Source organism: Vipera berus, assembly GCF_964194415.1.
Source record: "Vipera berus genome assembly, chromosome: 1".
Lineage (NCBI taxonomy): Eukaryota > Metazoa > Chordata > Lepidosauria > Squamata > Viperidae > Vipera > Vipera berus.
In genome coordinates this window covers 275,382,421-275,394,853 of record NC_138202.1, presented here as the reverse complement: position 1 = coordinate 275,394,853, position 12,433 = coordinate 275,382,421, and the positions used below count along the sequence as shown (strand labels likewise).

Below are 12,433 nucleotides of genomic sequence, written 5' to 3'. Positions count from 1 at the left end.
TTGGAGTATAATTGTTACAAGGCTGGTTACATCTGTTATAATGTGCATGGAATTAATAAAACATGAGCATTAGAGACTTGTGCGTGCTCCGTTTATCTTCCACTCTTATAGATTGTCCCCCCCAGCCTTCTAATGTAAATCTCCTGACCTACATAAATGGATTGTGTACATCTAAGACAGCTCTGAATTAATTACATTAAAATATTTCCATTATTCCTCCCGATATTTTCCAGATTGAAGATAGGATAATGAACTCCCAGTATCTTGCTCAGGGCTGGGAAGAAATAAAGCAAATGAAAGAGGAACTCTGGATATATTTCCAGGACGCAGAGCAGCAACTACAGAATATGAAGAGACGGGGAGCAGAGCTAGAATTAAATATTGCTCATAATATGGTTTTACAAGTACAGGTAAGGAGCATCTCTTATTTTATTAACCATAAATACATAATTGATAGTTTACTTCTGAAATTGTCTGGCCTCTTTGTGACAATGGAAAATTAACCATTAGTAACTTTTTAAAAGCTCAGATAGAAACCTGAAAAAGACCACTGCTTTAATGAACTGCAGCAAAATTGCTGCACTTCAGAAACCAAGACACTTTTCTTAAAATTCATCGAAGGCGCCGTGTGTCTGTTTGGTTTCCGTCACTCCTCTCTTGGACTTTTGGGGAGGATTTTTTTTCCCCACCTGGAAGGAAGTTGAATGAAAACCAGACGTGTTCCAGAAAACCGATTTATCATAACCGGTTCACCAACACCCCCCCCCAAAAAAAATTACATATCGGTTCTGCCAAAGCAGTGAGAACCGGCTGAATCACACCACTGGGACCCCTGCTGTAAAGGGCTGGATCCAACCAGCCCTTCATCTCCGCAGATGCACAGATCTCCAAGTCTGCCGTCCAAGGAGTGTGACAGTCATTGGATGGTGCCAATCAGCTGCAAGGAGGTCACTGACAGACTATTGCCATCACCCAAGTTACTCCAGTCCTCAGCCCCATCCCTTGCCCTTGAGCTCAGCTGAAGTTTCAGCATGGTGATGACCTGCTTATCTACCCACCCACTCTTAGTTTGCAGACCATACCAGAGCAGGTGGTGGGACAGATTTGGTCTACAAGCTGTAGTTTAACAGCTCCTGGACTATGACAGAGATGAGTCAGATGCTGGTTGAAAGGGTAGTTGTCTTAAATAGTATTGGGTTTCCTGCTTGAGCAGGGGTTGGTCTAGAAGATCCCCAAGATCCCTTCAAACTCTATTATTCTCTTATTAAACAAGTCTTACCACTTTGTTCCCAAAGGAGTCAGTAAAACAAAAAAAATATTGCAATCTCATGAAAGGAAGAAATGCATTTGTCATAATTTATGGTTTTGTCGTAGAATCTGAAACACAACTCAATAGCCCTTTTTAGATGTTAACAGAATTCTTTCTTGCTATTTTCTTTTCTGTATCTCCTAATGTTAAGGACTTCAGCCAGAAGCTCCAATCTAAACAGACAGCTTTGACTGCAGTGACTGAAAAAGTGAGCAAATTGACAGAAGGGCAGGAGTCACCAGAGCACAAGGAAGTAGGACGCCTGAGCAACTATTGGCTTGATCTTTGCCTTCAAACCAGCAATGTGCTGTTACATAGAAAAGAAGATCTTCAGAGAACAACAGAATATCATGATTGTTTAAGTGCGGTAGAAGTGTTTTTAGAAAATTTTACACAGGAATGGGATCACTTAGCAAGGTAAGGATGATCTCCTTGCCTTATTTTTGACAGATTTCATCAAGATGAACTACAGCTGTGCTTTGTTACTTGATCAACATTAAGAATTACTAAGAATTCAGATTTTTTTTCCATTTAACTTAGTACTCCCTCTTCTATCTCAGCATGTTTTTATTACACCATTTAAATCTTTTTCACTGGGAATATTATTATAGATAGTGCAGTTTTTACACATATACATGGGGGGAAAAACCCAAAAGGTATAGAGTAAGACCAGACAAAGCAATCGTGGGTTTTCCCCTAGCCAACAGGCCTTCAGCCAAAAGGAAATCATGTCAGCATAAAATTTGCTGCCAAAATTGCCAGACTCTGCTCTGCTACAGAAAAGATGCCACCCAATGCTGATTTCCTTATGTTCTATGTGAAAGTCAAATTAAGGAAAGAAGTGGGATTTGGTTTCCCACAGATCTTTCCAAGTGTCACTAGCGCTAGGAAAATCCAGCAATCACTTTCCTTAACTGAGATGAGGCTGGCAAGGTTAGTTCTGACCATCTGTCAAAGGCATAACTCCTTTGCACAAGCTGCTTTACAACAGATTACTAGAGCTGGGAGAAGTAGCAGGACAAGGGGAGGCTGTCAGCCTTGTGAGATAGTCCAGATAAGAATTATATCCAGAAGTATAGGACTTACCTTTATTTGTAAAGTTACAAGAACAAAATCTTGAAAGTCTGAAAGTACTTCTCTCCCTTCCTCCCCTTGCCTTTCAGTCCAAGAAACTAGGGATGGTCCCTGCTGAGATGTGTGCCATGCCTCCATTAATTCTGCAGGTTACGTTGCCATTTATGTGACCATTGGCTAGTCCGCAACTCTTCCTCCCATTCCCCTTCTTGCCTTCCCCAAGGTCATTTTCACATACCATTACAAGACCTGAGTCTTTACCTACCAATGTCTCTAATCTTGTGGATCACCTAATCCATGAGACTAAAGATCCGGTGGCATTTAAGAAGCCGGCTATAATCCTTCTGGCTCCTCTTCCAGACTGGGGATCAGCTATCAGGGCTAGAAGAGGGATTAGAGAAATCTGCTGCCCCAGAGAGTGATTCTCAGGGCTTTCTTTCTCACATTTCATCATTGCAGCCTATCACCATCCCCGAATAGTTTTTATTTAGTTCGATCCACCCTTCTGGCTGGCAAATATTTGAGAGAAATATATGGATTATTTTACTGACCAAAACCAGGGTGATCCAATGTGCCTTGGCTAATTAAGGTTGGGATGAAGGCAACAACACAAGGATGCAGGGGGAAAAGCAATTTGTTAGGATATGTTCATGCTGTGACTAAGGACAGATAGGAAAAGGACCTGTGCCAATCTCTAGCATTTCTTTTATTTATCACATGAACCTGTAACTTTTTTGCACTTTCTATACTCAGAACTATATTTTAAAATAAACTTTGCAGTGTTTTGTTGTAGAATTTTGGATGAGTAGAGGCAAGAAGACAAAAAAAAGATGTTTCTCCTTCCAGCAATAGATGAGCTGCTGAGAGTAGAGGCTCATTGGAATGAATTTCATTAATAAATTAATTTGTTTCTTCCTTTTCCAACTCCAAGGTGAACGCTTGATGTTGTAGTGGTGAAATCATGTGTGAGTTTAATATTATGAACTCTGCAGGTACATTTTGTAAGTCAAAGCATATACATACATCGTACTTTGCAATAAGAATCATATATGTGGTGAAAAGATGCTAATGACTATGAAAAAGTTTTCTCTTGCTCTGCAATAGAAATGTTCACTATGCATTGCTCTTTTTGCTTGACAGATCAGATGCTGAGAGTACAGCTACACATCTTGAGGCTTTGAAAAAATTATCAATGGCTCTGAAAGATAAACGGCTTGCTCTTGAAAACTTAAAGGAACAGAAGCAAAAAATGACTGAGCACCTAAATTTGGATGATAGAGAACTAGTCAAAGAACAGTCAGGATACTTTGAGCAGTGCTGGATCCAGCTAGAGGACCATGTCAAGAGTAAAATACAACTATCTGCCACCACATTACAAGAATTGAGCGTTGTGCAAGCCAAACTTCAAGAATTAATGGAGTGGGCAGAAGAGCAGCAGCCTAGCATCTCTGAAGCTCTTAAACATAGCCCACCTCCTGAACTGGCTCAAAATTTTCTCATGGTTCACCTCACCCTTTGTAGTGAAGTAGAAGCCAAGCAGCTTGTTTTAAAAACACTAATAAAGGATGCCGATAGAATGAAAACTAATTTAGGGCTTACTGAAAGACAAATGCTCCAAAGAAGTCTATCAGATGTTCAGAATCATGTGGATTTCCTTAGTGAACTGGTTTGGCAGAGAAGAAGGCACTTGAACAAGACATTATCTGAAAGGACTCAGTTCTTCCTAGCAGCCCTTCAGGCCATGAATCAAATTAAACAATATGAGAAAAAGGTCATATTCCATGAACATATCTGTCTGCTACCAGAAGACGTGAGCAAACAGATCAGGTCTTGTAAGAGTATACAAGCCAGCCTTAAGGTCTACCAAAGTGAAATTTCTGGACTGTGGTCTCAAGGGAGGAACCTTATGAAGGAAATAACAGAACAGGAGAAAAGTGAAGTGTTGGACAAACTACAAGTGTTGCAGAACATGTATGATATTATTTTACAAAAATGTGGCCAGCGATTAATAGATCTGGAAAAACATATAGTTTCTAGGAAATACTTTAAAGAAGATTTGGATAAAGCATGCCACTGGTTAAAACAATGTGATATTGTTTCATTCCCAGAAATCAATTTAATGAATAGTAACACAGAACTTTATTCTCAGTTAGCTAAGTATCAGCAGATTCTTGAACAGTTTCCTGAATATGAAAACCTTTTGTTGATAGTTCAAAAAGATGGCCAGGAAATTTTGCCATCCCTTAATGACATGGATCGTTCCTACCTCGAGGAAAAACTCAGTGCCCTGCCTCAACAATTTAATACGATCGTTGCTCTGGCTAAAGATAAATTTTGTAAAGTCCAAGAAGCAATTACAGCACGTAAAGAATACGCATCATTAATTGAACTGACAACAAGGGCACTGTCTGACCTGGAAGATCAGCTTGTAAATTTGCGTAAAACCCCCTCTACTCTCACAGCTAAAGAAGTTGTGTCACTTCTGGAAGATTACAGAAATGTCCTAAGTGAAGTCCTAAGCCTTGGCAGTGCAGTGGATGAATTAAATCAGAAGAAGGAAGCTTTTCGAAGCACGGGGCAGCCGTGGCTACCAGAAGAGATGTTAACGCTTGCTTCGCTGTATCACAAATTAAAAAGGCAGATAGAACAGAAAGTTAACCAATTAGAAGACATGATGCTGACTTATCAGGAGCATGAAGAAATGTGTAAGCAGCTTGGGATGAAGCTAAATTCCATAAAAGAAAAAGAAGCAGAAGTGAATGAAGAAACCCTTCCAGCTGAGGAAAAGCTAAAAATGTACCATTTCTTAGCCGGTAGTCTTCAGGATTCTGGGATCCTTTTGAAGCACATTGCTGACCATCTTGAAGGGCTTTCTTCTCAGATTGACCCATCTGTTCACGAAGGAGCTGATCATCAAGTGCGAATCTGGCAGGAAATGATGAAGGCATTGCACACTGCCATTGGGGATAAAGTGATGGAGTGTGAAAACAGGCTGGTAGAGAGCATAGATTTTCAAACTGAAATCGGTCACTCCCTGGATTGGCTGCAACGTATCAAAGCAGACCTGAATGAACCATTAAACATGGATGTAAAACTGAATAGCATTCAAGAAGAGATTCGCAAAGTTCAGATCCAACAGGAAGAAGTTCAATCTAGCCTAAGGATAATGAGAGCACTAAGCAATAAAGAAAAAGAGAAATATATGAAAGCCAAAGAACTAGTTCCCGTAGACTTGGAAAACAGCCTTATTGAGCTCTCTAAACTCAACAGTGAAGTCCAGGAAGCAATACAAAAGAGGCAGGTCAGTATGTCCTGCAATCCTATTGTTAATTATTTACCACAGTATAACGGATATGGAATGCAAATCTGTTCAGGCTGCATTTCAATGATATATAGGTGCTGGATCTTCATTATAATCTAAAGCAAAAAAGATGACATAAAGATTAAGACTGCATCAAGTTGTTGCTCTAATTCTGCACTTTAAACCTAGAAAACAAAATAGCAGAATTGGAAGGAGCCTTGGAGGTCTTCTAGTCCAACCCCCTGCTCAAACAGGAAATCCTATTCTCATAATTCTCATAAATATTTGTTACACATAGACCACATAATGACATCTCTACTATGCGAAATATGACAACTTCAGAAATTGCATTTCTGAAAATTCTTGCCAAAAGATTTTGTGTTACCAGGTTCTTGAGATATTATCTTAATACCTTGTTATCCCAGTTTTCACTGTGGAATAAATGTCAATACCAGGCAAATAATTTGATTATAAATTTGTTTCATAGGTTATTTGCTCTAGGGTTACATCCTTGATTTAGGACATTCAGAAAGCTTTTAATTACTTAGAGGAGAAGGAAATTTGTTCGAATGTTTCTACATTGTGGTTTTAGAGATCCATGGACTTTTTCAGGTTCTTAAACCATCTTTTGGAATATTAATGTCTTTGTTTATTGAATCAGCAGATAGATACACATAAAATTAAATAAACATTCCCTTCATGAAATGCAGCACAATATCCTCAAGTACAGTGTTCTGGAATAATTTGCTGATTGTAGAATTCCAGTTTGTATATCCTGAATTAGGATCATTGTTGTTATTATTCATATATATATATTTGTGTTGTATTATTTTGTTTTGTTTTCAGGAAAATTTGACTAAATTATATAGTCTTTGCCAAAGATACTACCAAGTTTCCCAGACAGCTAACAACTGGCTTGAGGATGCTCAGATATTGCTCCAATTTGCACAAAATGGCCTTGACACAGAGAATTCAGAAGAAAACCTAAGAAACCATACAGAATTTTTTAATACTGAAAAGCAGTTCCGACTTCATTTGAAAGAAGTAAAGATGCTTGTGTCTGACATGGAGCCATTCATTCAGAACCTCAGAAAAGAGGATCTGGAGCAGAAAGTGAGGGCTTTAGAAGATAAGAGCATGGAAATAGAACAAGAAGAACCATGTCAGAAAGAATTATTACAAAGGTACCTTTTTATTCATTCCATTTCAGCCCTGTGCTTCTCAATGCGCACAGAAGTAACACCTACAACCTTCACAGACATATACAAGCACACACACACACACACACACACAAACACACACACACACACACACGGACAGTACACTGTAATTAGTCTCTAGGGAGAAAGTCTGGCCACACAGATGCTCAACACATTGTTTTATTAAAGTGAGAAAATACTGAAATCCTCCTATGGCCACTACTGATAAAGGGCGTAGTGAGAATTCACAAAACCATGTTATACGTTCTTCCCCAACCTTGGTCCATTGATAAAATGCTATGTTAAATAAATGATCCAGTAAACAATTGCAATACGTTGCCTTAAAAAATGATACAGTAGAATAAAATGAGGTAATTCAGTTGGGAAAAGGGAGAATGGCCCCATGAGTTTCTTTATAAATTATTTCTGGGAGATTTCTTACTAGTTGCGTCTTCTTTGCAGATTAACCCAGTTTTGTTTTTGGTCACAGGACCAATATTTTAAAATATACTTGTTCACAGATAGGCATCTATCTTTATTTTCAATTCTGCTAATCAGATCTGAAAGCTCAACCACTGTAATAAGTCCTTTATGCATCACTATTTAAAAAGCATTTTACTGAAAATACTGGTAGCATTTTCTTTTTTAAGACACAATTTGATCTGAATTAAAAATATCTCTCTCTTTCTCTCTCTCCCTCCCTCCCTCCCCCCTCTCTCTCTCTCTCTCTCTCTCTCTCTCTCTCTCTCTCTCTCTCTCTCTCTCTCTCTCTCTCTCTCTCTCTCTCTGTCTCTCTCTCTCTCCTATGGTTTCAGTTAGAGACCCATCATGGCAAAATATCACCTTGTTAAATTTCCTCCATCAAATTAAACCATTTAAAGATTCTGTCTAAAAGTTGGCCTTTTAATTTAACACCAAAGAATATTTGTTAGCAACAACAACATATTTTATTTTTATTTATTTATCTGCAATGCATTCTTGAATAATATTTTGTCTAAATTATGACTTTTTTATTATATTTAATTTTCCAAGGTGTGCTTCTCAGTGGCAAGAATACCAAATAGCAAGACAAGACATCATTGACTTGATGAATGAGTCTGAAAAGAAATTATCTGAATTTTCTGTAGCTAAAACCTTTTCCCAACTGGAAGCAGAGGAAAAATTAATATCACATAAGGTAAAAGTTTTAAAAGTCATTTTTTTTCTAGTTAAATCACAAACATTTGGGTACTGGGTTTGTGATGTAAAAAAAGGGCTGCTCTCTAAGGGGTCATTCTAAACAAATGATAAGCTAACAAAAATACTCAGAATTGATTACATTTATGGTATGGTTTTCCCATGGCCTAAATTGCATTTTTCAATATCAGAATTTTATTTTTAGGCAAGTGAAAACATTTCAGTACTGATTTTATTTTAAAATCAAATATGTTCTTTCACAGTTGCTCTACTCTTTCACAGTTGCAAAGAATATTGTTTCATACATGCTTGTAGTCCAAAATATGTAGTATTTTGAACACTAATAAAAATGAAATTACTATTAAATTACTATGTAAACTGAATCATTTATAAGATGAGCATTGAATAATACATATTACATTGGAATATGAATACACACAAACACATTTGCACATCTCTGTTGATTCCTCTATATCTACTCATCTATTAATACACACATTAAAACAATGGATCCTTCTGTTTATAGTAAAACTTACATCTTGCTAGTATAAGTTTTAAATGTAAATATGCCTAATAGAAAGAGGAATTGTAATATTACAACAAAGGATATATTTGTTTTGATTCTGCTATAATGCACAAATGTTTGCTTGAAATTTTAAAGCTGTCTTGTGAAACAGGAAAGATAATTGCCTCTGTTTTTTTCAGTCTCTGGTCTCTACGGTAAACTCTTTTCATGAGACAATCACTTCACTGGAGGAAAAGGCATCTCTCCTGGAGAAAACAGGCAACATAGCCAGTAAGGGAACCATAAGTCGGTCTATGACAACTGTCTGGCAGCGGTGGACCAGACTCAGAAGCATTGCCCAAGAGCAAGAAAGGATTTTGGAAGAATCAGTGCAGAAATGGAATGTATTTAATGATAAGGTATAAGGATCAAGTTTAGTCAATGTCTGTAAATATTCCTAGCAGCCGTTAAGGCATCATATCTGTACCATGCATTCATAACGTTAACATTCAAACTGTTTTATCCATTTTGCCATTTTGCTAACAGCAGTCAATGCACTGGCCATCAGCATTTTCCTTATGTTTTATTTTGTTTCTGGGCTCCTGATATCTCTGTGAAATAGAAAAGGATATAGTATAGAGGTATGCAGAAGGAAGGTAAGATTAGTACACTAGACTAAAACTAAGATTAGTTTTAGCAGAAATACTTTCTGCTATTGCAAAACATCAATTGTTTTGAGTCCAAATGGTACATTGAAAGAATAGGAAACAAAGAAATGAGTGATAAATTCCACTTAACAGGTAGGACTCTCTGAACTAACAAAACTTAATTTCAGAACATCCATATGATTAGTTGGATCTTTTGCATCCTATAATGGAATTTTCAGTCACCATCCCCTATGGAACTCTCTCAGAATCCTAAGAGTTTTGTGGAAAGAAAGAGTTGTCTAGACAAACTAAAAGACATTGAGAAATGTATTGAAACATATTTAATGTCCTAAGTACAGCATTTCCTGTAAGATTTTTTTAAAATGTTTTCCTATAACCCAACCTTCTAATCAACAAAGGTGTCCATTGTAAGTTATAAGTAACTTTAATAATAAGTATATATTTATAAGTATCTTTAGTAATGGATACTATCAGTGTTTCCATGCAATCTTCCTGCTACACTATAAGGCCATTAATTTATCAGAGGGCAAGCTGCCCAGATCCCGTCACATTCTAGCTTTGCCTTAGATTCTTTATCTTAAAGTTAGACTACCCTCTCCAAAGAAAATTAGTGAAGATTTTGGAATCCCATCTGTATTGTAAAGGCATATTCGCTGAGGCCAAGATGGTTCATGACAGACCCAGTTTTGTTGGTGCATAATGTGTGGATATTGAATTTGAGAATATTATAGATTATAATGTTACATATACTGTACATGTGCCTGTGTGTGTGTATGTGCGTGTGTAGTTATGATACCTTTTAAAAAAATAATAGATTGGGGGTTTTTTGTTTAAAATTATTATCTTTAGATGCAAAAGGCAACAGAGACTCTTGATCAGCTGCATGAACGCTTACCAGAAGGCTCAGTCGAAAAAGCTTCAAAGAATGAACTTCTGGATCTTCTAGATTATCACAGTAATTTCATTCTAGAGCTTGAACAGCAACTATCATCCTTGGGTCTCCTGAAACAGTATTCTTTTAGCTTGCTCCAAGATATAGAAATAACACCTAGCTCCCAGGAACAAATGCCCATCATGCAAGAAATCAAAGCAATGCAAGACAGATGCCATAAGTAAGAAAATGTTTTATATTTCTGTGTTCTCCTTATAGCAGAACAGGCAGAATAATGGAACACACCGTATTGTCATGCTCCATTCTACAGCTTCTAGGGGGCATCCACAAATCTGCTTTAGAATTTCAACAAATTCTCCGAAGCAGAGTTGGCAGGCAGTACTGCAGGGAGGGAAAAAGAAGAACAAAAAAAAGCTTCTGACTACATAAATGTGCTTGCATAACCTTGGGTTTACCTCAGTGTGGAAAGACAGTTACCAGTCTACAGCTGTGTTTTTCCACTATTGCTGAAGGTGAGAGTTATTCAAAAGCACTGTACAAGTGGTTACTTGAGCTTGTCCTTTGCTTGGCAATCTGCTCCTTGCAATAAAGATATTGCAAAGGGAGAAAACTGCCAATTTTGACTTTACTGTCCCCCATACTTACCTCAGGCCCATTTGCCAAATAAGGTAGAATCCAGAATAATTTTGATGGGGGGAAAAGCAATGGTTGAAACTTAGTAATATAATCTTGCCTGTTAAATAACAATAGCAGTAATAACAGTTGTATTACAACTCTAAAATAAAATTTCATCCCTGTTACATATTTTCTGTTTTGTTGATAGCAGTAATGCCGATAACAGTAATGTTTTCAGATATTATATAAGATGAAATATTTGAACTAACATTTAAACATTTTTAAAGCATGCAGCAGAAGGTGAAAAAAAGTGAGAAAATGGTTAAACAAGAATTAAAGGAACGTGAAGAAGTAGAAAAAGATATTAATAAAGTAAAAATTTGGATTCAGGAAGGCAGAGAATATTTATTAAATCCTATGATAGAAAGCGATACTCAACTTGAAAAACTTCAGGTATGTCAAGCATATACCAATTATTTAATACAAGTTCAAGCTGTGAATATGTGAAAGCGATGTGTGTATATCTGTAGAATGCTACAATATGTTTTGGTAGAAGCTGCAAAACATGCTTACTTCAGCAGCACATATACTAAAACTTGTAACTATGTCTTACAACCTACCTCAAAATTAATAATTCACCTAAAGAACTATTTTGATAATGGAGATAACTGAATGTATTTCATTATTCTGGCACAACAATTTCTATTTATTTTGTTGTTTTATTTCTATAACAATCACAGGATGCTCTAGTCTCCTATCGTGACTAACCCAATGAGAACCTATTACTATGCATAAATATCAGTGCAAAATCCACACAGTAGTTTGTAAAACACAAAGATTATATAGTGATCTGAACACAGTTACAGCCAATAAAAGTTATTTGTAACTGCATCAAAATTAATCTCTATGCCAGATTTAATGTGAAACAAACTGCATAGTATATTTCTTTTTTTGTCCTCCATATACTTTAGACACTCCTGAAGGAAGCCACTATGCACCGTCAAGCAGTTGAGAAAATGGCTGAACAGCAGCAGAATAAATACTTGGGACTTTATACCATTTTACCTTCTGAGCTCTCTCTTCAGTTAGCAGAAGCAGGCTTGGCACTAGTAAATATACATGAGCAGGTAAAAAATATTTAGTATGACAATTCTACAACTGGTTTCAGTGCTAAAATTCCACAAGGGTCACTGAGCCAAGCCGTAGCAGTAAATTAATACATGCAAAAGTAGCAAAATCACCTACACCACATAACCATCATCTACTCCCCACTATTCCAGGGCAACCATAAATATGGTAGAGGTCCATGTTAATTCTCAGTAAAGCTCTCTCCCTCTTTAGTACGTATTTCTTTGAAACTGAAGATTTTGCATACTTTTTGTATATAAAGTTAACTGTACTGCCCTGTAGTTTGCTTAGGCTCACCATCACTATACATACATACATACCAGAATGCACAGCCATGGATCATATGGAGAGGAAGGAGGAGATAGCACAGCTACCTTTTCCTATATCTAGAAATACCTTTAAGAAAATCGCTCATGTCTGTTAGAAGTAGTTTAGTTCAAGGTTTAAGGCTAAAACCCAGAAGGTATAGCTTCAGATCCATTTTTAGCTACTGAACCTTACTGGGTGACTTTGGATACTACTTCAACCTCTCTCACAGGGCTAATATTGTTAAAATACTGTAGAAG

General features: G+C 37.0%; 1 protein-coding gene across 1 annotated transcript in view; it reads left to right on the top strand.

The window, feature by feature from the left end:
- SYNE1 (spectrin repeat containing nuclear envelope protein 1) overlaps positions 1-12,433 on the top strand; it is a gene marked incomplete at its 5' end in the record, with an annotated part of 342,823 nt that overhangs the window by 177,381 nt on the left and 153,009 nt on the right. Inside the window, 9 exons of the mRNA XM_081315102.1 lie at positions 234-410; positions 1,461-1,726; positions 3,524-5,684; positions 6,531-6,868; positions 7,916-8,060; positions 8,765-8,983; positions 10,082-10,344; positions 11,027-11,192; positions 11,711-11,866. Of these exons, the coding sequence (XP_081171228.1) occupies positions 234-410; positions 1,461-1,726; positions 3,524-5,684; positions 6,531-6,868; positions 7,916-8,060; positions 8,765-8,983; positions 10,082-10,344; positions 11,027-11,192; positions 11,711-11,866 (3,891 nt within the window). The remainder of the gene's footprint in view (positions 1-233; positions 411-1,460; positions 1,727-3,523; positions 5,685-6,530; positions 6,869-7,915; positions 8,061-8,764; positions 8,984-10,081; positions 10,345-11,026; positions 11,193-11,710; positions 11,867-12,433) is intronic.